General features: G+C 44.7%; 1 protein-coding gene and 1 long non-coding RNA gene across 4 annotated transcripts; one reads left to right on the top strand and one right to left on the bottom strand.

Annotated features, from left to right (window-relative positions):
- Nucleotides 1–1,913: 1,913 nt before the first annotated feature.
- MAJIN (membrane anchored junction protein) lies at nt 1,914–25,436 on the bottom strand. 3 transcript variants are annotated; one of them, XM_037378381.1, is made up of 11 exons: nt 25,404–25,436; nt 21,837–21,957; nt 16,577–16,622; nt 15,047–15,122; nt 11,847–11,972; nt 10,484–10,515; nt 9,579–9,688; nt 7,091–7,145; nt 3,863–3,935; nt 3,278–3,452; nt 1,914–2,434 (listed from the first exon to the last, which is right to left on the bottom strand). In XM_037378381.1, the coding sequence occupies exons 2-11, from the start codon at nt 21,935–21,937 to the stop codon at nt 2,389–2,391; spliced, it is 840 nt and encodes a 279-aa protein (XP_037234278.1). In that variant the 5' UTR covers nt 21,938–21,957; nt 25,404–25,436; the 3' UTR covers nt 1,914–2,388. The 3 variants fall into 3 exon arrangements, with proteins under 3 accessions (XP_037234278.1, XP_037234277.1, XP_037234279.1); XM_037378380.1 differs by lacking the exon at nt 25,404–25,436 and adding an exon at nt 22,090–24,495; XM_037378382.1 differs by lacking the exons at nt 3,863–3,935; nt 7,091–7,145; nt 25,404–25,436 and adding an exon at nt 22,090–24,503 and having other exon boundaries at nt 9,583–9,688.
- On the top strand, nt 3,447–4,060 carry LOC119143770. The gene is made up of 2 exons (XR_005102799.1): nt 3,447–3,608; nt 3,865–4,060. It is a non-coding gene; the product is annotated as an uncharacterized LOC119143770 (long non-coding RNA).
- Nucleotides 25,437–25,681: the final 245 nt, after the last annotated feature.

Below are 25,681 nucleotides of genomic sequence, written 5' to 3'. Positions count from 1 at the left end.
AAGTCTATAGTCGTCTCCCCGTCCATCCTCCTGTGTTCACATGCACCTTTCTGTCTCCTGATCCCATGTCCATCTATGTCACTCTGATTTACAGGTACAGTTTATAGTCAGATGAAAACATTGAAATTTTTTTTATTATTATTTTTATACATGGAATGGCTTTTGGTAACCCCAGGTGAGAATTTCTCCTGACCCTGCCTGCAGGCAGGTGAGTTTACAGGAAAGGCACTGGACACACTTGAAGTCCTCACAGGACATTACCACTGTGTTGTGTTCTGCTCTAGCAGGGGTCGTTGAGAGGGAAGGTATCAGCAGGTACAGCTTAAGTCCTTGGTGCCTGAGCAGAAAAATAACCAGCGCCAGGCTGCCCAGAAGATGCTTGGCCTCAGGGATGACAGTGCTCCTTCATGTGAGACGATGTCTGATTCCCTAGCAGAGGTAGACATGATCCACGCTCATTTAAAGTAGACCAATTTAACTTCTTTCCCCCCCTTTCCCAGGCTCAGCTTCAACCCACACTCCTCCTTCTCATTAGTGCTGCATGGCACACTTGGTCCTGTCAGCCAAGCAATGAGCAGTGTAAGCATCAGGGTCAACGCATGGCAGCATCTCATGCTTTGCCTGTGCTCCTGCCTGGATCCTCTGCAGGCTGCGTCCCCCTTTTTTTTTTTTTGGGGGGGGGGGAGGGGCGGGCAGTGGGTTGACCCTGGCTGGCAGGTGAGCCCCCACCAAGCTGCTCATTCCCTCCACTCAGCAGGATGGGAGAGAGAACTGGAAGGGCAAAAGCAAGACAAAACTCTGGGTCAAGATACAGACAGTTTAACAAGGGAAGGAGGTAGGAAGGGACCTCTAGAGGTGACTGGGTCCAAGCCCCTGCTCAAGCAGGGCCACCTACAGCCAGCTGCCCAGGACTACATCCAGACAGTGTTTGAATATCTCCAACGTGGGAAACTCCAAAACCTCCCTGGGGAACCTGTGCCAGGGTTTGGTCATCCCCACAGGGAAAAAGTGTTTTCTGACGTGCAGAGAGAACCTCCTGTGTTCCAGTTTGAACCCTCTGCCTCTGGTCCTGCCGCTGGGCACCAACGGAAAGAGCCAGGATCTGCCCTCTCTACACTCTCCCTCCGGGTATTTGCACACACTGATAAAATGCCCACTGAGCCTTCTCTTCTCCAGGCTGAACAGTCTCAGCTCTTGCAGGGTAAAGGGCCCTATTTTATGCAGCTGCATGTAAGATCAGGAAAGTGTGACATCATCTTCTTGACATAACCAGTGTTAAAGAAGATCAACTCATGGATATCTGCCCTTATTTATGGCTTGTTATCTATCTGTCCAACTCTTTATCCATTTACTGGTCCTCACCACCATCCATTTCATTGTACATCCCCCAGCAGAAGGAACTGAATCCTGGTGCACTCTGCCTTTGTCAGTGTTTGTGGGACAAGACTAAGAAGAGGAACAGCATAAATGGAACTAGTTTCTCAACTCCATTTCTTGGAGGGAAAGCACTGTTTCAGTGCTGATGGGTGTCCAGGAACAAATACCTTGGTATGTAGGGTGGATAATCCATGGACTGGGGTGGAAACAAGCCAAACAGACCATGTGTAACATTATTTGACTCTAAATTTCGAGCACTATCTCATTCTGCCTGACAAGTTAACACTGAGACACATTTAAACAGCTACATGTTGCTACTGGTAAAGTAACAACCACTCAGTGTTATGAGTTAGACTAGCATTGCGCATGTACATGCTTACGATGTCTCAGCTTAGGAGATGGCTGAAGAATGATGGTGTATTGTAAATGCACTAGCATGATGGCAAAAAGCTGCCTAAGCATGCCCTAGGCATGTCTGACATCTTAACTCCCAACCTCATCCCATTACATACTGAAGGCATAAATAATTACACAAATTGTAGTCCAGTGGTAAAATTTAATCCAAAATACTTTCACCAATTCTGACATTTTTAATGCTGTGAAGCATACTACAGGAGTCCATCTAATACTAGAAACCTCTACTTCTTGGACGGAAAGAGTGTTTTCTGCCTGGGTAAGACTGATTAAAATAACACACAGTTCCAAGTTGGTGCTTGTTTTATTAGAATCTTATATAATGACTTTTAATGTAAAATGCCCGATTCATGACACTCGAGGATCAGAATCTTAAAGCTTGTGGCCCTCTTTCCAAAAACTCTAGGTTGTAAAGAAAAAGACATTCTAACCCAACATTTTCGGAACATCAATTTGAAAATGTAAACAAAGTAGAATTTCATTTAAAACATTTAATAGCTGAGACAAGCAATGTGAAAAGCTGAATTACAAAAGAAACAATACAACCCAACACTGATGCTACAAGTTTACCTTTCCACAACAGTCGGTACTTCCAGGTCAGTTCTTGCCACCAAAAAGATGCTGTAGTGGCGAAAAGATTATGCTGGGGAAACAACAAAAAGAGCACATTACACTTAAAATGCTTCTCTGAGAATCGTAATAACAAGGTAATTTCTGCCCACCAGAAAGACACAAGCCTAGCACAAAATAATACAGAGGACTGAAAAAATAGAGGTAACAGAGTAACTTGTGCCATAACAGTCTAGTCTCAATAGTTAAACAGGCTGGCATACATTATGATAAACAAGGAATTTTATTTCTTCCAAAAGTAACTTACCTATCAAACAAACAGTTACTGCCAACATTTAACTTGTGCTGTGCAGTGAACAGACTACTCTTGTGAGATACAGCTTCAACAGCTTTAGAGCACTCTGTTAGTCAGCAGTGACCAAAAACTGTTTGCATGGTTACTTTATTTCTGTTTGAAATGGTGTCTGGGAATCAGAGTCACAAAGGCCACAGCTGCCAAATGGCCAAGTAAAGGTCATACATACCTTAACGGGACTGAAGGTCTGTCCTGGGAAGGCCCTGCTAGAAGGGGGAATGTTTAAGTCCCTTAAAAATTGGGCTGGAGATGGCACTCCTCAGGTGATAAAAGACACTTTGTGTAAGGGCTGTGATGGAGGTCAGTAACCCTCCCATGAGGAGTTTTTATCCCAAAGACTGCTCAGAAAAGGAAATTTGTTGGGAATGTTGCATCTTACTACAAGACAAAAGGACATCCTTGAATGTTCCTTTGCCTTGGGAGACCTTGGTTTAACCACAGAAAACAGGTACCCATTCTTAACAATAATGTAGAATGACCTGAACTGCCAGAATCGGGCACAGTCTAACACAGGCTGGGACACAGCAGGACTGCATCTGCTTATAGCCTCAGTATTAGTACCTTCTCCAGAACTTGGAGAGACCTCTTCCTTCTGACTCTTTGCTTGAGAGACCTCTTCCCTCTGACACTTTGCTTCCTTTGTTTACCATTTGGTCCATTTCCTGCAGCAGCTGCACTGTACCCTCAGCCTGACTGGTTGCTGTTCTTTGTTCAAGGTTAGATTCTACAGGTCCCCCTGTAAGAAACAGCAGCAAGAACAAAACCACAAGCTTGCTCTCTCCATGCTCCCTGCACGCCCAATGGCAGACCCTGAAATGAAGAGGTAGGTCCAGACTGACTGGCACGGCACCTGGGAGGTTTCAAAGCAATCACAATGCAGACAGATCTGGAGGTAGGCTCCCATCTCACAGTCCAGCTCTGAAGGAGCTACGTAGCCTAGCTCTGTGGGTGGGAATTCATTATGTGGCAAGAGTCAGCCAAAATCATTGGTGACCTGCTGCTTTACAGTGGTTGTAATTCCTAACCTCACATACTGGAAAATATCAAACATGATTTTAAAATGAAAACTAATACCAATCTAATCCTTGCAGCTTTTGATTTAATATGACCAATTTGAATTAAAGAATCCACAAATTCCTTACTTACAGAAATTCACTTGGTTACAGCCTACAGTAAGGGATGCTGGACTAAACTCACAGTCATTTTCTTTGGAGGTATTCTGAAAGGAAAAGGAACCCAAGAACTGTTACATAATATGATGTAACATTCATGTTGTATAAAACTCTATTGTACAGGACATTTTTATTTGTTTGCTTTCTTTGAGAAGTAAAAGGCAAGGTCTACTCTCTTGTTCTGTGATTATTTTTTCCCTGCTACTATGAGGAGTTTCTCCACCAATATATTTCTACCCTGCCCTCCTCAGGAGCTTCACAGGCCTAACATAAAGCTGTAATTCATTTAGTAGACTTTAACATATCAGATAGTGAAAGAATAACAGCAGCTATAGCGTAGACAGAGATTCAAAAAAACTTGAACAGAGGTGCTGTGGGAAGCAACAGCTACTGGAAAATACAGGCACCCAGGCACCTGGACATGAGCCCTGCTAAGACACAGTCATAGGAGAGAGAGTAATGGAGAAGGGACAGAAGTGTAAAGTGTCAGAAGCACAAGGTGAGCCAGGAATACCCATTAGAAAGGCTAACAGTAATACAAAGCACAGAAAACCCAAAATCAGCATGTAAGCTTCTTTAACAGAGAATAAACCAACTGTGTCATGGAAAGAAGATAAAAGAACAGCTCCACTCCCCGATGCTGTTCCTCTTGCACTCAGCTAAGGTTCATGCAAAATTCCAAACTTCAGATGGCCTGAGATCTTTGCAGTTTAGTCTCAAGAGGATTAACCAAGTCAGGAAAACTGCGGTGACAGGCTGAGCTCCTCTTGGTTCTCTTTCTTTCTTTGACTTCTTCTGGTGCACTTGGTAAGTGAAAAGATGCATAGGCTCATTTCCAATGACCCTGACCAGACAGCCTACTGTCAAAACTGCAGGACTAGAAAGCATTTGGATAAGAGCTGAAAATGCTATCTATTTAACAGTCATGTGGCTGTGGCACTTCCATGCTCCTCCTTCAGAACCAAGTAGCAATGTTGTAAAGTCAATCCTATGGGTACTAAGTAGACAGATTTCCTTCATGTTTAATGAGACCTTTCTCTTTTTGAGATGCACACTAAAATACCAGGTGGATTTGGATCCAAAGTCATACACTGCTGACAAATTGAACAAGAGCCCTGGAGGAAGGATCAGAGGAATCCTGAGAAAGTACAGGAGGTACTAATATATTTTTTTACTAAACCTAATCTTTTTTCTCATCCTGAATACCAAAAAAAACCCCAAAAACAAATGGAAAGCAAACCAAATGGAAAGCATGTCACAGAAGCACCTGGCTCTGATCTCCTAAAAATGCACATAAGGGTGACATCATCTGCATATGATTTCAAGCAGTGCTTGTGACATCTGGTCTGATATTCATGAACACTACAGTTTGTGTCTGGACAGCCCTTTCAGTATAAGAGTGCCCTGACTAGTGCAAATTTCAGGGACAAGCATCTGTTCTGGAGAAGGTTCTTCTCACCTGAATTAGTATTTGCTGAATTGATGATACATTCATCATAGTTCCAGTTTACCTCGAAAGAGCTCAGGTCCTCCCCCCACATTAGTTAACACAATATGAGATTACAGTGATGTCTGCCACCTACCACATTATTTCTCAGGATCCAATATGCTAACCTGGAGCTCTAGCTTTCAGGAACTCTAATGTTTGGGAAACTCAGCCACTGTGCAAGGAACAGAGGCATTCTGGGGACAGTGATTATAACAAAGTGAGGAATAAAGCTTCTTTCAGAAGGACGACCATTATCCCACCAACAGAGTTTAGAGCACCCGAGGAAAGAAGTCAGAAGCCCTGTCACTAATCCTGCAAAAGTAAGTTGAGTGGGGGGAAAAAAAAGTGATACAAGTTTTAGAGACAAATAAGCCTGCATGTTTTAGAGAAGTTCTTCTGTACTGCATGCTCCTGAAAACTTCCCAGCAAGTATCCTTCCTATCTTGAAAATCCAACAAATCTGTCAAAAAACCCTCTTCTGAAAGGAAGTTTTGGGCTTATGAAAAGGTAAGGGCTGTTTCAATAAAGGAGTTTATCTGTGCAGGCTGAAGGTAACCATGCAACTAGCACCACCTGAAACTGCAGGTTACTGTATATGCAGAGAATCCCTGCAAAGCAATTATACTGGGATTGGCCCTTTGAAACCAGTCCTACAGGAGCAAGCAGGCCTTATGCTCTGGCGATCTCAGGTTTCAAGCAAGCTGACAGGTGAGTTTTATGTAAAAGCTCAGTTATGGAGAGGTCCAAAAGCTTCCTGAAATGGAGGCAGCATGTCATCATGCAGAAACATGCAGAAATCCAGGTATTTGATGCAACTGTCCACCTCCCAAGGAACAGTGGCAGAAGAAGCTGTTCCTTTTATCCTACCGGGCAACCTTCTTTGTGGGCAATTCCAAGAAGAATGAGTTTGCCTCCTCAGAAAAGACTCACTCCCAAGAGGCTGAACAAGGAAAGGGGCAGGAAGGCAACAGTGTGGCAGGGATTTGAACTGAATTTAGAATGGGTATCAGTAGTCAGAAAATGGATGAAATGCACTAGGACAATTGGGAGGATGGGCAACAGCCAGGAGGAGAACAGGAGCATTAGGGAAGACCCTGTTAACCAAAAGGTGTACCTAACAGAAGCAGCTCTGTCAGAGCAACCTTTTAGCCTGTGGGCTAAACCAGAAAGAATCCTACAAGGTCTCTGGAGAACAGTGGGTTGAGAAAGCAACTGCCAATCCCTCTGGAATAATGCTGTTGTAAATCTGCCTTCTGATGCCATGGTGAGAAAAGGCATGACACTGCTCCGAGAGAGAGATGTTGGCAAGGCCATCTGCACAGAGAAAGGACACTGGTGGGGAGTGGCAAGTACTCACACCAAAGCCAGTGTCAAGGTGTCAGCACCCACTGTTGGTCCCTCATGGAGTTCTGCACGAGGGGGCATCTGAGGTAAAAAGAGGACTGGAGTCTTGAAGACAGGTAGGGCATCCTTCAGGCTCATATCTGAGAGGCTAAGCTCACCCCTAGAGCTCATAGCTTGACAGTCAGAAAAGTTTGTCTTGTCTCCCTGTAAAGCTCATCCTTTGGCTAAATTTGATAAGCAGGAATGACAAATATCTCTATGCAGGTGAAAAGGGAAAAAAATTACCTGAAGGCATTTTTAGGCTTGTCACTTTAGGAATCTAGAACTAAACAGATGCTGTTGTCTCTTTCTGAATATTCTGTAGCTTACCATTTCAAATCCATGCTTTGCTTTACTTGTACAGTGAACACACTCGGCTCCAGCTCTAAAAATAAGTGAAATAAGAAAGAACTGAGTTTACAAAAAGGAAGCAATATCGTAAATGGCTAGTCCAAGTATTTCACTAGAAATGATGACTTTAGTGCCTCTAGCCAACAAGACAGATACCCTTAATCTGCTTTGCACTCATTCCAGTACTAGCTTTCTGCTTTTTCCAGTAAAACCAACAAGCAGTTGAAGAGAAAAAAAGCGTTACATAACATGGAAAGGGGGATGACCAGCAAGTTCAGAAAGGCTGTAAACCCTACAAGGTTACTGACACAAAGAAAAGGGCAGGTAGCAAAGAACCATAGGAAGATCTTAAAAGACTCAGTCATGGAGCAATAAAATGGCAGAGGAAACTGTCCAGAGAGGTACAAAGTGATGCATGTGGGAAAAAATAATCCTAGTTTCACACACAAAATAGTGCTCTTTGAGCTGATCGGTATCACTGGTGACACCTGCAGATTCTGATAGCTCTACACTCAATAGCACCCCAAGAAAAACCAAATCCAAATTCTCTGTGAGGACTTATGAGCAAAAGAGCTTGTCCAAGAAGAAAAAAAAGATCAAGTGGTAGTTTGATTACAGTAGGAAAACTCCTTCCTGGGGCAGGGCATGGAATGCTCAGACTGATTGAGCTCTTCAGTCTAACAGAGTAATCAGAAAAAAGTAACAGACGGCTTGAAGTTGAGACCTCACCAATTCAATTTACTTTAGAATTGTTAGCTGTTTCAATCTTAACTGCTAGAGCAAGACATAGGACTAAGAGAAAACTGCCAGACTGGATCATGAAATAGCCCTTTCTGGCCTCATATTGTATGAATCTACAATTCATGTGTTGCCTGGCAGAGATGCATTCTGGATCCTGGTGTCATTCTTCGCTCATTTTAAGCAGTTCTGTTGTGATTAGAAACCGAGGAAGGTGGAGAAAGCCAATGAAAGCACATTTGTATGAGCAGGAAAAGAACTGGCTTCATACTTCTCCTGTTATAATCTATGCATGAAATGCATTTAGGAATTGGGTAGAATATAAGGGAACAAGGGAGATGATCTGACACAGTCATTACACTGCCATGGATGGGGAGAGGTAAGCACAAACACATCTGATCACAATGCTGGGTCTGGGACTTTCTGCCACACTCTTGTGAGTATTAAGTACAGGCACGCATTTTCTTTTTTTAAAAGCTACGCTCTATGAAAGAAAGAAGCCCGCTAGACTGTAAGTAGTAATGGGCCTGCCTCTAAAAGGTAGTCAGGAACTAAGCTTGAAGTTAGTCACCATGAGTCAGCATTGCACCATCATGCTGAAGGCAGCCAAAAACATGCCAAGCAGAACTAGGAAGAGTCTTGCCAGCAGCTTGAAGGGGTTGATCCTCTCTGCTCAGGGCTGCTGAGGCCAGTTAGTGTGCTCTGTCCAGACTGGGCTCCCAGGACAAGACTGGGACTAACTGAGGTGAGCCCAGCAAAGGGCGACAAAGATGACTAAGGGACTGGAGCACATGTTGTATACAGAGAGGCTAGGAGAGCTGGGACTGTTCAGCACAGAGAATGCTCAGGGGAGACCTTACCAATGTACACCTGATGGGAGGGAACAAATAAGAGGGAGCCAGGCTCTCAGCAGCACCTTCTGGCAGGACAAGAAGCAAAGGGCACAAACTGCACGACATGAAATTAAATCCAAATGCAAGAGAAAACTCTTTGACTGCAACTGTGGTCAAGCACTCCATCTGGTTGCTCACAGAAATTGTGGCATCTCCACTCCTGGAGTCCATTCAAAACCTGAGGGGACATGTCCTGGGCAACCTGCTCTGGCTGACCCTGCTTAAGCAGGAGAGGTTGGACTCGATGATATCAAAGGTATCATCCAACCCCCATGAGTCTCTGAAATCACCAAAAGAAGTTCAGCTACCAAACATAAAAGATGTGAAAGATGGAAAAAGATGTGTGGTGATACTTACGTGCCCACACAACATGTGCAATTCTGTGAGGCTTTAAAGCACTTTGTAAACAGTAAGCTCAAACGTGTTTTGCCATCAGACTCAAGCAGAGAGGTGGCATTCATCAACTGAGACAGAGGAACAGGCTAGGAGGCAGCTAGGAAACTTCCCAGTTCTTTCTTTGTCATCCCTGGCTCAGATGTGCAAGCCGGTACACTGCTTTGTATAGTTACTGAGTTCGCATCCTGCTGTGATTCTACAGATAAAATTAACACAAAAGAGTTAAACAGGAAGACTCTAGTAAAGGGCACAGGAACCTGAAAGCATAAGACAACTCTTCTCAAAATACGGGCAAGGCTGCTTAGATTCTGTCGCCTATGGAACACAAGGAAGAAGACAAACGGGAACAAGTATTACAGAAGAACAAAATATGAGGACGGTACAAGAGACATTAAAAATATTGGTATGTGCTCTGAAAGACTATTTTGTAGTCAACTCACCTACCCATACTTGACTGTGGGCATGAGACCTCTGCTCTGACTTCCACTCTTCTCCTCTTCACCATTTCTTCCACTGCGATACTTTCTGACACTTCATTTCTTCTCTTGACCTTCAAAACATTGCAAATGGTATTGGAACTATTGGATTTTGACTTCTCTATTTGAGAACAAAAGCCAATTAATATTCATATTTTGCAAAATTGTTCCTGTTTATACAACGGAAAAAAATTATTCATGAATAAAGTATTAGTGGCCTTATTCACACACAGTTTAAGCAATGAAAGGCCATCCAGAGAATTATGGTCAACAGTTTTAAACAAGAAATGCTGCTTTCCAGGACATCTTATTTGCTCCATCTTCAGAGGAGGGCCTACAAATGTAATTAGCAGGAATGTAATGCTAGCAGAGACAATGGGATTTTCTTTTGAGGAATTTGGGGAGGACTTCTTCACTAATTCACTCCATCTTCAGACACCTACCTGTATTGAAAACAAACATACCCTAAGCTCTCATTAAACAAAAACTTCCCATAGAAGCCTAACTGTTGTTTATGACACATACACCATCGTGGAAATCACTTCATTATTCTGCAATATTGACCTCATACAGACTCTCACAGTGAAGATACCATCGTCCAGCTCAGCTCAGACTTGCAGAAAACAGATTTAACTGAAGCCAGCAGGGCTCTCAGGTCCCGAGGCAGGACTTCAAAGTCTGATGGAATTGACAGGACGATTTCTTCCAACTTGGATGGTCCTGGGTGAGAATTCAGTGCCACCTTCCACTGCCTGACACTCAGAAATAAGAGAACTATAGCATTGCCTATATATATCTATTCTACTTCTCCAGACTATTTAGAATACAGCTTTAACAAAGAAACAAACAAAAGCACACACACAACTTACAATTTCATCACTGCCCTTGTTTACTTCTTTACCTGGAACAGAAGATTATAAAACTTGGTGAATATTTGATGACTGGACTTTCTTTAACCACCTTAAAAGTATATTTTAGCATTGCACCTCACTTTCTGACAACAAGCTAAACTACTGAGAAACAACACCGGACTTGTGTTTGATATGTTAAAATTAAAAACTGCAAATACAGCTCCTTCAAAACTAGGATTCCTGGCTACGAACACCACATGTTGATGGGACAGGGACAAGTGCTTTTCTTAAAAAAGTCAAAGATGTCTTCAGAAGAGAAGAAGGAACTGCAGAACTGTTAGCATCACCCTGTGTTTTGGACAACAAATGGAAGATGCAAGGAGAGCTGGAGCATAGCCTCCACAAAATATTGGCCAGCTAACCTCTGATGCATGGCATCCATACAAGTTTTCCCGAAGAAAACCCCCTGCCAACAGAAACTTGAAACATCAGTGTGTGAAAGTAACAGCACATTATGTTTTGCATAATTTTAGAACAAAAACGTTGTACAACTATCTGCAGAGGGCAACTAAATACTGGAGCAAGGTGGTCAGGGAAGTGAGTGAATTCTCCATGTTTTGAAGTTTTTGCATCCAAACACGGCAGATTTTCTATGGGATACTAAATGCAAGCAAATGGGTAAGACTAAGAAATGACCACTTGTCCATTTTATAAAGGAGACCAGCAGTCGTAACAAAATACAGCAGCTGTTCCCATGGACCAACAATCAGAACAGGAAATAGTAAGAATAAACACTTATAGTTTTCACAACTGGGAGGTTAAATGTGGAGTCCCATAGAGGTCTCAGCTGCAGCCTGAGGCTGTTCACAGAAAACCTGGAAAATGAGATACTAGTGAGGTGGTAACATTTGCTAATTATACAGAAGACATTATTTCCATTATTACTATCATTATTTAGAAAAACAATGCATTCTTTCTTTAGGAAAACAGAAACAAAGAGTGTGAAGTTCAACATCAACAAATGTAGTCAAGCACAGGGAAGAAAAACCTGTGTTCCATATACATGTGCTTGCTTCAGCTCCAGCCCATCAGACTAACATTAAAGAATGAAGACTGGCAGCCACTGGACATTGCTTTGTAAAAATACTAGCTGATGAGTAAGCAGCAGTTGAAAAGGGAAAGAGAAATTCAGGAAAGTTTAGAAAAGCAGTACAGGACAAAAGAGAACACACTGTTCCACTCTATTTCAAATCCATGGTACAGCCATACCTGCATGCAGTTTTAGTCCCTCTAATTCAAAAACACAGTAGGTGAAGTGAAAAACAAGACACAGATCATACATGTTTCCAGAAATTATCCAGACATAACCATAGTGACTTACCACAAGATACGTTTTGCTGAAATGAGTTCAGTTCTAGATACACAATGCAAATGTAGGGATAAGGCACAAGATGGACATTCTCATGTTTGAACCTCATCTTTGATACTCTCTCCCATTTACTCAAATCTGAGAATGATGATAAGACTTAAGAACACAGCACCAACATTTCAAAGGGGGAAGAGTCCTGGCAATGTTTTCTTGTAAAGCTTTGGAAGTCATACCACATTGAACGTATGTACAAGGGAGCAAATACAATCTGTTGGTATGACCTTTGTGGGAAAACACCATTAACACATTACAAGAAACACTCCAGGTGATACTCTCCTATCAGTTGCTTGTATTAATAGCACTGCATTTCCTTATCTGTATTTGACTTCAGTCCTGACATTATCCCACAAGAAAAAACACACCAGTCTCTTCCAACCCTATTAATAAAACCTCATCAGCTTTTCTAAAAAAAAAAAAAAAAAAAAATTATTTTCAAAATTATTTTTAAAATTGAGATGGACTAGGATTCATAGGAGTAGCATCATTAAATTTACTTCACAGTTCAAAATGGGAGGAATAGGATAATTGACATGACAGCCATCACAGTTACAGACATTCTTTCCTGTAAGTGCAGTTCTGACACCTAGGAGCTCATGTATGCAAAAAAGGACGACTCCTTACATGTCTCTGATCTCAGGAATAAACAGGTAAAATGAATACCTTTAGTCCATTTGCTAGCAGAAACTAAAATCCTGAGGACTGGAGATGGAGCTCAAGATTTTCCTAGATGAAACATTTGACACAATCAGTTCCTTTAGGGGATGAAATTGCTCATTTGAGTATGGCTTCAAGGACTCCCGCAGCTGGTGATTAACTAAGAGTTATGCTACAGTGAGGAGCCCGACACACAGACTGCAGGACTACTCATCATGCCGTGCCTCTGAGCTTGCAGTTCTCATCAGGGCCCAGTGCTGGCTGAGCATGTGGATAGACTTCCAAGTCCCAGAAATATAAGTTCATGAATCAAACACTCCTCAAGCACACAAGCAAAACTGGCTGAGCTTCAGTGAAGCAAACCAACAATGGTAAAGAAAATGTATTTTTAACTAAGAAATGTAAAGTGCTGAAGCTGCTAAATGGCAGAACCAGACCTTGTCCCTGGTATAGCCCTAATCCAAGGCTGGCTTAAAACCCAGTCCAGTCAATCAGTGGGAGAACAGCGAAACAACAGATTTCAATTTGTGGGCACAGGTGTTCTCAGAAACACAGGTGTTTTTAGAAAAAAATAGTATATGTGAATAGGAATTGCTTGTTCAAAGACTAAGTGTGCTTGAAGGAGTGTGTGAGTTAAAGCAGGCAGAAAGAAAACCACGATCCAAGGAGGAGCTTGGAACTGAGGCAGAGACTAGAACTGAGGAGGTGAAACAACTGGGAGAGTCAGGTGATGGATTCACAGAACTGACAGGACCAAAGGAAACTCCTAAAAACTTCAGACATTGACTAATGATATCATAAGCATATATAAGCTGCGCTGTATACCTTTGTTCTCTGCCACTCACTGGAGTGGCTAGCCCAGCTCTGAGTTGTGATTAAAGCAAACCTAGTGATACCCACATCTGTGTAAATTTCTCCTTTAACAACAAGGCTTTGTTCGTTTAGGTGCTTCCTGTCTGACCATGCTCTTGGCTACTTTGTCTTCCCGGCAGTAACAAGAATAAGTTGCTATCATAAGTACCAGCTTCTGACAGAGAAAGATGATGATCTCGTTCTTGGCTGCTATTACAAAGTATGGCAATAATGCAGTCTTCCAGGAGTAGGAGGGAATGCCTTGGAGGCAGAAACACATGGGTGCTCATTACTCCTGGGCACCCAGACTCACCAGCCGTCCCACCGTAGGACTGAAAAGGCTTCTCACTCAACTAACTTTTCAACAAGAGCCTCAGGAGAGTAACTTCTTCTTAACCCTTTACAGTACAGCAACTACAACAGAAACATTAATTTACAGTTACCAATTCTTTCATTTATTTATTGTAAATTTAAAATAATAAGCTGCAGAATATGCAGCAGACATGGCTAAATTCTGTCCAGTTGTGGAAGCAAGAAGAAAGAGGTGAAGGCTAGCTGGGCCATTGATGCACTCTGATGAAAAAACATGTAGCAGGAGAAGGAACCTGTAGTAAAGCTGCTGGCCAGAATAATGCAATCTCAAATACCCCAGCACTTACATACCAGAAGTCAAATCCCCAGGAAACTAACTACACTCAACAAAACCTGTGCATGCAAATATTTGAATATTAAGCTTCTATACGCCTATGTTGTGCACAGCTTTTTAAATCGCTGTCTTTTGATAGGAGGCCAGACTGATGACAGCTAAATGCCTCCGCAAACTTTAGGGAAGAAGGAAAAAATCTGGTGACTGGTCCCAAAGGAGTAAGGGGGATGAGCAAAATCAAGTGAATACCGGGTGGAAGACACTGGCTTCATTTTTACGTCTAGATGACAAAGACTATGTTGAAGAGGTGACCAGGATAACTGGATGACAATCCTGCAAGCTTTGTGTCTTCAAAAGCCTGCCTGGTCTTCCAACTATTTCAGCTCAACTACTGCTTGTAAAACTCACTCTGTGAAATACTTTTTGTTTCTCTCAGCCATCTATGTGGGTGCATAAGCATATACTCACATTTGCTCCCACCCAAGAAACTTTTATACTCAACATCCCTCCAGGCAACTTAAGATTTCATGGGAACACCATCCTGTTCTCTCAAGTGCAAGCTAGAGCTTCTTCCTGTACAGATTAAAGATGGCTTTGCAGGTAAGAGGCTCATGGATGTGATTTAACCCCAATGTACCTAACAAGAAAACTTGTCTCTGCAATATTCTCTACTAGTGGGCCAATCTTACTGAGCCTGTAAGGAGCATTTTACGTTTTACTGATCTTTTGAAACAATCACATTAGATGACTTTATCTATACACGTTCATTTTCTCTGGCTAAATCAGATTTGGAACACAGAGGTGTTTACCTGAAAGCACCGCAACACATTCTTTCAAATCAGTTCTGTGGTGAAGGCAACAACTGAGGAGGATCTACACCTAACTTAAAACTGCAAAGCTCAAAATAGTTGAGCTAATAGACATGAAGGTCAAATTAAGCAATGCCCAACAGAAACAAATAATGGAATCTTTTCTTTTACAAGTAGGGAAGAAAGGATACATGGAAAGACAGTGAAGTGGTCTGTAGAAAATGGATGTAAATCATCAAGATTTCCAAGGATTACTCGAATTACTTCCTGGAGAGGCCAAAAAAAGAATGGAAGAAAGAATGTTAACAATATAGCAACAATACCACTGTGAAATACAGTTTCAAGGCTTGGGAAGAAATTAACATTACAGTTTGTATGAATCATGGAAAAACAGGTTCTATTTTGCTTTTCCTCCTCCCCAACTTTGCCCTGCTCCCTTCCATGACCTTAGAGCAGGGGTGCTCAAACTATGGCCCACGGGCCGGATACGGCCCCTCAGGGTCCTCAATCCGGCCCCCGGTATTTACAGAACCCCCCTGCCCCGCCCCCGCTGGGGGTTGGGTGGGGGGGAAACCAAGCAGCCGCAGATGATGTCCTGCCACTTCATCCGTGTGCCAGCCCCCTGTTTAAAAAGTTTGAGGACCCCTGCTAGAGTGCACTGCACTAACAGACTCATAGAAATTGCAGTGAATGAGTATCTTAACCTTGAATTAACACAGAAGCATTAATATGGGGAGTGGAGGTGTGCTTTTATCAAGTTTTACATGTAAGAACTCTCCTTTTTGCCAGCAAAACGCATGTACTACTGACCTGTCTCAAAAATAAACATAGTCCCCTTTTCCTGAATATTGGGCCAATTCAGTTACAAAGGAACTGTAATTCAGCCCCAACAAACACCTGCTTTACAAACAGGAAACTTTTCCAGTAATATCTTTCAATATTTTCAAAAGTGTAAAAGAAAAAAAAAACCTAAATAATTTTCTGTATCAGTTAAAATCAGCACATTTTCTTATATAATATTTATCATGCTATTATTGCACTCTGATTTTTTTTTTCCAAGTACCAGGAGCATTTTTAAGCAGGCAGCGTATTTGTCTGATTTCCTAGGGAACGGAAGGGGCTTTCTTCTGTCTCAGGAAGAAGATGACAACAACAGAATTCATCGGTTGCAACCAAGTTTGGTCACAAAGTAATGGCATCATTAAAAGAATGTCCACTGGTTCCACTAGCTCCACAGTTATGAGGAAAGCATGTGCAGTTGAGCATAATATTAGCCGCTGTCAAGCTAGCTCACCAGTACTGTCACAGCTCCTTAAAAAACAGGAGGGTTTGACAGCTAGTCAAGCCTGAGAAACTAAAAAGCAGTGGTCAGGTCTGGGACTGAGTGCGAAACCATGCGAAAGTGCTACTGTGGAATGAATCTGAACAGGAATCAGAAAAGAAGTGGAGTGCAACTAGCTCAACAAGTGATAGTTTTCATTTGTCCAATTTTAACAGTCAGTAGCATTTTTGCAATATTTCAAATTAAAGCATTACTCATCTATGCTAATGCTGCCTGTTGATTACAGTTTTCACTTACATTACTTTTTTTCACCTTCATAACCTCCAGAGAAGGTCCCCTTTACTCTCACTTGAAATGTTGCATTTGACAAAATGCCCTCAGTCCCATAACAAACAGAAGAATTGCTCAGTCTAACATTCCGCTAAGGTTCATCTCCTACCTCTAACTCCTTGACAGCACTTTCAGTGTTGTCGAGATCAGGAGCACTGTGAAACAGAAAGAGTTAGTCCCACCCCAACCAAAAAGCAATGGAGCTACATTAATTGTAAGAGTTTAAATGACAACAAAACATCATTTACATTGTACAGAGAAAATACTTAGCAGGCAGATGAATTCCTAATTTATTGCTTATAAAAAACATCCATTATTCCACAAGAACTGTTTCTTGTGGATTTTCTGCCCACTTTGCTTGTGTGAGGATACAGCAGATGAGAAATCAAATCTTTTCAGTCGATTCTCAGTAACCTTTAGGACTGCTTTTTTGACAAGGTGCCCTCAAACCAGCACCTCTGTCTTCCAGTCTATCATGATGCCATTCTACTCAAGGGGCTAAAAGAAGGAATCGGCAGGACATGTCTCTTCATCCCCTCCATGGTGCAAACCTGCAGAGGAATGGGCCTTCACAGCATTGGAGCTAGGCCCTGTAATCCTGCATCAAACTGTATTCCCAGCTATTAACTACATCTTCTGTAAGACAACTTCTCAAAAGTTGTTCGCTGCTAGGTATCAGCTACCAAATGCAGAGGGAGACAGAAGTTCTTCAAGAAAATCCAAACCCATTAAACAGTAAATAAATCACACACGTCACTTGGAAATAAGTAATCAAAGTGGAGTGGAGTGTAAGGAATTACGGCATGCAAGTATTCTGCTATATGGTTTTGTAGGCAGCTGTTCTCATACCCTCCACATTCAGGGTCCCCAGTCAGAGCTCAGGCAGAGACAAGAACTTTCCTTCATCTTCACAAAGGCTCTTTCCTTGCTTGATACAGAACAAGCCAATGAAAGGAATTACACAGCACACCCACAGCAGAATGACAGATATCACCAACCCAAGACTTAAGCTGTGGTCATGAAAGTCTTCGTGGATCAGCAGGGAAAGAAAAGTATGATTCTGGAAGGGATGCTGCCATGCTGATGCAGAGAAGAGGGTGGAAAGAATGGAAGAAAGCAAGGCACCATCCAGGGTCTCATGACAAGGATGTCTGACCTGCTATCTGACTGTGGGGGATTCAGCGGTTGGGTTGAGGGGCGCTGAGGATGATATCGGGTAGTTGATGGAATTTAACGTGTTGTTGGCAGTTTGACTTTGAGACAGTTAGAGAGAATGAGTTGTTAAGGATTAACTCAGGTTACAAATACTTTGTATGTCCTGCTAAGCTATAAGTTAAGCACTGGGCAAATGCTTTTGTTCAGAAAAGGAACTTCTCAGATGGATGGGCTGATAGGAAGCTCATCAGGTGCAATGCGCTCAGCAAAACTAGGGGAAGGTAATTCCAGCAGGGGGAGATCATGATCACCAAAACTCATTGGCCACCAACTCAAAGAATCCCCCAGACCCAAAAGAATCTGAGGCTGAGCATGCGAACAAATTAACAAGAGAAACGAGATAATTATTTGACAAAACAGGAAACAGAGTACTAAGTAATGAAGGAGTTAGGTAACTTGTAACCAATGAAGGCTGATGTCTTTGTATGCGAAACTGTATAAACAGTGTAAAGTTTTGACAATCAGGGAGCTAAGCATTTGAGGTTTGCCACATAGCTGCCTACTTTGCACAAACTAGAATAAAGAAATAAGGAATGCCTTGACTCAGTGTGTGAACTGGTGCTGCGCATCGGGTAATGAACCTGCTTACAGGACAACAGGGAGGAGGGGATGATTACTTTAAGCCTGCAGTGTAGAAATGCCGAAACAGACTCATCTTTAAAGAAGGCAAGAGCCTTCATTGTTACCTGGTTTTCCCTAGGGATTCAGGAGACCTTCAGTGAAGATGATGTCACTCTAGCAAAAGCCTGCGTACATATGTATATAATCAGCTCTATGATCAGCTGGGATCAGCTCCTGCAACTCTTTTGATGTTCTTTTGGGAACCTGTCCTCAGATTGGTCACCATCTTATTGTAGGGAGGAGTTTCACTTCCTAAATCTGCAGGCTGACTGACAGCATTGCTTTGGGCATAAGGCTATGTATGCACTTAGGACTTACTCCTTTACTCTCTCTTAGGAACTGGGAGTGAATCCAGGTGTTTTGAACAAGTACCCCCTACTCACCATACCCATGACACAACAGAGAAGAGTTTCACAAGTTTTGCTGTAAAAGGAGTTGCTTTTGCTATGTTTGACCATGTCGATGTGAAGACTGGCTTGAATTCCAGAAGTTATGACAAAACACAAAAGGTGTGGCAGAAGTCCTGTTCCCTCAAGTGTAACAATGAATTGCAAGGACCGATGTTGCAATGCACACAAACCATGAAGACTTGCAGGGGCAATGACAGACTGCCAAACCCAAAAAAACTTACACTCTCTTTACTATCAGATCAAACACCTGCAGGCTGTTCAGAAACATATGCGTGCTACTGGCAGTGCCTTTCAAAGGGGTAACACTGACAAAAAGAGCTTACTCACAAAAGAGAGCAATGTTTCAAGGACCGACTGAACACTACTACATGACACAAGACACACAACACACCTTCCTCTCCAAAATCAACACAGAGAACAAAACAAGGAGGAAGGTTAATCCTCCTGGGTATGACCCTACTCCAGCAAAAGGCTAGTAAGCAAAGCCAAAGAAACAACTGTGCTTCAATTCATCCCAAAATAAAGCCGTTCAACAGAATTTCAAAAAGCCAGCCTACTTCTATGAAGGAGAAAGGAGACAGGCATTGCACAAGATTTAATGTAGCTTCCAGTCTGGAGACAGCCTAATTGGCATGACGTTCATAGCGCTTTCTCTTCCATTCTTCTGCAGCTAACAGTCACTTCCAGAGTAAACCCAGGCTCTGGCAATGCCTGTGCACATCTGACTGCCAAAGGGAATTCACTCACTCTCATAAAACCACTCCACAGGCAGATGCTCAATGTGTCATTCACTTCCTATGCCATTTTAGCCCTGCTGCAACCTCACTGGCATGAAAACAGGGGTTTCAGGATGACACAATGCTGTTCAGTTTCTCTGATGCAGGGCTACTTGCTGACTCAAAAGGATGACAGCCCTACTTTCTGCATGGTAGCCACAATCTGAAAAGAGGTTTAATCTCAATGGTTTGTAAGACTTTCCAAAAACCTCAACCATCAAGCACCAACCTTGAACTGCTGTCTGCTGGTGATCACTGCCTTGGACGTACACAGGCAGCCAGATTATGCTGAGCCACTGCTTTGGTTTTTTTAATTAATGTTTCTAAATACCATCAATATTAAGTATTTATCAGAGGCTGAGACAGCAACAACTCATAAACTTTCAGACGAAGTTTTGAGCTCCACAGAGCACTCCTCCTGCAGGACACAACCTGCTCTGGAAAACTACCCTTAAACCTAAGCAGCTCCAGCTCCTTTTGCCAGAGCAGCTCAAACTTCTGCGATTATTATAGGTCACAGCCTCCAGAATTCTGAGTTCCCTCTCAAACTAAAAGCTCTAGAGCTTCTTGAGTGAGCTCATCAAGGTTTTGCCCACTCACAAAAGCACTTCCCTATGTGTCTTGAGCAGCAGACACAAGCAGATTCCTCCAGGGCAAATACCCTCTGGGAAAGTATCTTTTTTACCTCTAAAAGATCATCCTCTTGTTTTACATCTTGTCCATGTGACCAGACTACTCAGTACCCTGTGCTCTGGTTACTTTCTGGCTACTAACTAGAACTTCCTATTTGAGGCTTACCACACAACTGCTACCTCCCACAACCCTCCCATTCATTGTCCCCTGCACACCCAGGGGCTGTCTTCCTTTCTTTTCCTTGTGTGCCACCAGTACCACAGACTGAAATAATCTCCCTTCGCTCTCACTTCTCAGGCTTGCCACTATAGTGCTTTCTAGAAATGGAAAGGAGCAGTTATCCTAAAAGTCCTCTCTGCAGGACCGGCATGTTGTTGTTTGAGAACAGGTTTGTCACAAACACATTTGAAAGAGGAGTGGCAATAGAAAGAGAACCTTGCGAGAAAAAATCCTGAGAGCAGAAGAAACATCTACTGCCAGAAGCCAGTGAGAGTTTCCAAAGATTCTTTCCTTTCTACATCCACGCTTAAGTGCCAGATTGCAAGGCCAGCAAAAGGCACATTGCTAGCAGCAGACAGCCCAAGAAACTAGTACATATGTTGAGCGCAGAGCTCCATGGCAGTGCTGGTTCTGACCAGGAAAGGGTTAATTTTCTCCACAGTAGCATCACTGGGTCTACGTTTTGGATTTGTGCTGAAAACAGTGTTGATAACACAGGGATGTTTTAGTTACTGCAGAGCAGTGCTTACACAGTCATAGCCACTTCTGCTCCTCACACTACCCCACCAGCAAGTTGACTGGAGATGCACGAGAAGCCAGGAGGTGACAAGGCTGGGACAACTGACCCCAACTGACCCAAGGGATATTCCAGACCAAAGGACGTCACGCTCAGCAGAAAAACTGGGGGAAGAAGAAAGAAGGGGGGATGTGTGGCATTATGTTGTTTTTCTTCCCAAGTAACCATCAGGTGTAATGGAGCCCTGCTCTCCTGGAGATTAAACACCTGCCTGCTGATGGGAAGCAGTTTCTTCACCAAAAGAGTTGTCAAGCACTGGAACAGGCTGCCCAGGGAAGTGGTTGAATCGCCATCCCTGGAGGTATTTAAAAGACTTGTAGACATGCCACTTAGGGACACAGTGTACTGGTGGACTTGGCAGTAGTAGGTTAAAGGCTGGACTCGATGATCTTAAAGGTCTTTCCCAACCAAAATGATTCTATGATTCTTATTCTGCTTTGCTTGCATGCACAGCTTTTGCTTTAGTTACTAAACTGTCTTTATCTCAACCCACAAGTTTTCTTACTTTTACCCTTCCAATTCTCTCCCTCATCCCACTGCAGGGCAGTAAGCAAGCAGCCATGTGGGGCTTAGCTGTCATCTGGGGTTAAACCACTGCAAAGGCTCTAGACCTTCTCAGTTAAACACAGTATTTCAAAATACTGTCAGTAAAAACACCCTCTTTTTCCACTGAAAAAGCATGAAATCCACACATGGCAGTGAAATAGTGGTTTTTGCAGCTCAAATTACTCCCCCAGGCCAACGCTCATCGTGTGCAAGCTCAGTAGCAACTTTTATGTGACCATTTTCATGGTCAGTGAAAGAAAGCAGGAAATGAGGAGCCCCCAAGATCTGAATTTAAGGTCTCACATTTAAGTAACTCACTGCTACATGCAGTCATCAAACTGCAAGTTGACTTCTCAGTTTTAACATGCTTACCTGCTGAAGTTGCCATACCGGATTTTAAATTTGTATACAAGCCTGCCTGCATGAAGAAACCTTGTTTCAGGCAATGGGTAGGTAAATGGTTTCAATGACATCTTTCTCCCTGAATGCCAGCCTAGGGAAGCAGGAGAGTCAAAAGGTAAATTGCTAAAACCCTTCACCAGATCTCATTGCATCATAACAGAAATACAGATTACACAGAGTTTTTCCTCTTAGAGGACATTTGCAGAAAGAACACATTTCCTACCAGTATCTCCTACAGGTCACAGAGAGGCTGACTCAGGTGGCCGTTCCAGTAAAGCAGGGCATTTTTCAGCAGGACAGACCGTGAGCTGATGGTCACCCCGCCTTCACCTGCGCTGCTCTGGAGATTTCACTGTGAAGGTCCCCGAAGCTTTGCAGGCCTCTGGCCCCGGGTTCTGGCAAGCAAGCCCGGGCAGGACTGTGCCCCAGCCCGTGACGGACCCCACTGCAAGGGACACCCCCGACTGCTGCGGACCCCTGCCGCCCCTGCGGGTACAGCCGGAAGCACCTTGTTTCTCCACACACACGCGGGCGGTTGGTCGGGGCCGGGGCCAGGGCCAGCGGGGCCTGCTGGGGGAAGGCCGGGACCCGCCTCGGGCACCGGCCCAGCGCCCCGGCCTGCCGAGAAGGGAGATGCCGCCGCTGCCGCCTCCTCAGACCCGCTGCTGGCCAGCGGGGACCCCGGATTGCCCACGTCTCCGCTGAAGCAGACAAGCCCCCGCCGCCCGTCCTTGCCTCCGGCGGAGCCGGACCATGACCGCGACCGAGGCAGAACCGAGCCCAGCAGAGCGGCACGAGCAGCGCCGGCAGAGGGCCCCGTCCCCCAGTGGCGCGGAGGTCCGGCCCCCACCCCGCACCGCCGCTGAGCGAGGGGCCGGTGCCCGCCTGGGCGGGGGCTGCTGGCGGAGGTGCCAGAGATGAAGGCGGCTGCAGGCGAGGACGGGCTTTCCTCGGGGTGCTGGTGGCGACGAGGGGCTGGTGGGCAGGACTGTTGGACACAGGCGAGCTGGCAACCCTGCGTCGCCGTGTCCTTCCAGTGGGTACAGCCCTGCCCTGGTGCGAGGGGAAACCTGTGGCTGGCACGTTCATGCCTTGAGCTCATAGGGTGGGTCAGGGCGTGACCAACTCCTGGCCATGTGCACCGGGACATGGCCAAACTCCGACCACGGGGGACAGGGAACGGCCTCTGCGGCATCTCTGCGGCAGGCTTCCCCATGGGGGTGCCAGGGGGTCTCCTGGCCTAGCCAGAGATCCCTCTGTGAGGGTACCTGTGGAGGGGAAACTCTGCCAGCACACCTCAAGCAGGACCAGGACAGCTTCTTGGTGAGCCTTCTGATCAAGGAAGACCCTGTTTCAGAGACCCCAGCCACATTTGCTCAGCAGGACATCGCTGCATTATTCCTACAACGGGACCCCAGCTGCAGATACAGGGTGGACATGGCATGGCACAAAGTGCACTGTTTGCCCCAGCTCTGCAACTTCCTTTCAGCCCTGGCGCAGGGGTTGGGGGGGCCAGAGGGGCAGGACATGCTGGCTGCTGGAGGTGGCCAGGGCTGTGCTGCAGAAGTACTGTTGCAGGTGTTGAGGAGGCTCCAGGAGGCATCAGACCTGCCATGAGGAAGGCTGGAGGTCAATCCTCAGCTGCTACAGCACCTCCTTTTCTTCCCTTTCTGCCCCACAGAGCTCCTTGCTGCACCTCCGCTCTGGGCTGCCACCACCCTCTGCTCCAGGTCCCCACAGCCACATGCTGCTCTGCACTGGCTGATGCTGGAGCTGCACTCCAAGAGCGGTTTGGCTTCCAGCGCAAGCCCAAACATCAGAGGAATTGGCCTTTACCTTGTGGCAGGTCTTGCAACTGCTTTCAAAGTCAACATTAACTCTGGTGCCTAATGACAGTCCCTTGATGGTGGCCCTAGTTGCTCCCAAATTTCAACGGTCAGGTTTACTTTTCCAGGGTTTAGGCACCTTTCTTGCAAAGACTCCCAGAGATTTTTTCATTCCTCTGCTACACACACAGAGGGCCACAGAAATGCAACAGCAGCAGCATTAGTCTCATCTGGCATTTTTGAGGGGAAACATCCTCTTAAATAGCTGTCTTGGGCCTTTCTGGCAGCCATGTTTTACTTCTAAAACAGACACAACCAAAAAGCCCTGATGATCAGTGACCAAGATGAGCAATGATCAAAAAAAAGCCACTTTATATCCCGTGAAAGCCTAACAGCAACATTTGTAGGAAAACCAATGTCCCAGTTAGTTCTCTTGTGCCAACCACAACAGACTTTAGTACAGAAGAAGAGGCTTCTAATTAACTAAATAAAAACCTGAACAAATAGCAAAAGCAGACACTGATCTGCCTCCTTGGAGCAGGATAGACAGTTTCCCTTCGCTCTGTAAAGGACTTCCTTTCCATCAAAACAAAGAGGTCCTTAATGAACCACGAGGCAATCACTGCCCACTGGCTTCTGATGGCAGTCCAGCCTGGGGAACTCAGCTCAGACAAGCACTTGCACCACTTTGGTGGTTCTAGGGAGCATCTGGACTCTCTTGCCTCTCAGGAAAGGTCTATAGATCCCAAACATCATTCTCATAAAAAAAACAAAACAAAACAAACTAAAAACCAGAAAACAGTGTTCATGTCAACCTACAGGGAATGGGAGGGTCCCTACAGGGAATGGGAGGGTCTTAAACTTCTGGAATAACAATTTGCATTTGATTATCAACAAAAAAAAAAACCAAACAGCAGAGGGTAAGCAGTCGGGAGACAAACAAAGGTAACATAGAGTCTCAAAAAAAATGCTCAGTCCTGGTGAGATCCCATCTGCAGTACTACATCCAGTTTGGGGCTCCCAGACAAATACATTATTTAAAAAGTCACTAACACATAGAAGCAAATGAAGTGGAGGCCACCAAGACTACCGGGGCTGGAAGTATAGGATGCCTGAGGCGAGGTGCAGGGAACTGGGTTAATTCAGTTTGACGTAGCAGGGGCTTGTGGGTATGCTAATCGCTGCCCTCAACTGCACAGAGGACAATGCTGTGTACTTTTTAGAGCTGCATGGTGATAGGACAAGAGGCAATGGGCACACACTAGAACATAGGGAATTCCAGCCAGGTCCATGAGGGAGAAAAACTACTGTGAGATGGCTCACATAATGGAACAGGGCCCAGAGAGGCTATGGGATCTCTATCCTTGGAGGCACAGGAAGCTCAACTACAGGAGGGCCTGAACAACCACTTCTGACTGAACCTGCCGGGAGTAGGCTCCAAGTCCCTTCTCACCTGCGTCATTCTGTGATACGCTTTCAGCGGTTAAGAGAGTTCCCAAGAAAACCTCAGCTACATTTCAATGAAACCAAGTGAGTGGACACACGCTGCTGCACACAGCTAATACCACGTGAAAGGAAAACCCCGTCAGGAAAGAAGGCTACAAAGAGATGGCCAGTGTACTGGCAGGTAACTGACGATACTCCCAGGCCACGTTCCACACTCCCTCCCTCATACACGCACACCCTCCACACTCCTCACCGTACGCCATACCGTTGTGTGGGAGAAAAGGTGGCAGGCCATGTCCCAGAGTCCCTTCTCAGGGACTCTGTCTGTCAGGGTCCCTGACAGGTTACCTGAGCAGGGTCTGAGTCTGTCAGGAGGATGACCACCCGGTTGGCTTCCAGCGGCCCGGTGCTGCAGAGTGCACACCCCTCACCGCTCCAGGCCGCCGGCGGGCCGCACCCGCCAATGGCAGCGCGCCTTGCTCGCCCGGCCCCTGCCCCGCATCCGAAAGCGGAGCCGGCGGGGGCGGGAAATAGAGAGCTCAC

This window comes from Falco rusticolus, chromosome 2 (assembly GCF_015220075.1).
Source record: "Falco rusticolus isolate bFalRus1 chromosome 2, bFalRus1.pri, whole genome shotgun sequence".
In the NCBI taxonomy this organism is placed as follows: domain Eukaryota; kingdom Metazoa; phylum Chordata; class Aves; order Falconiformes; family Falconidae; genus Falco; species Falco rusticolus.
Note: the sequence above shows the minus strand (reverse complement) of the source record. Positions and strands in the feature narration are given on the sequence as shown.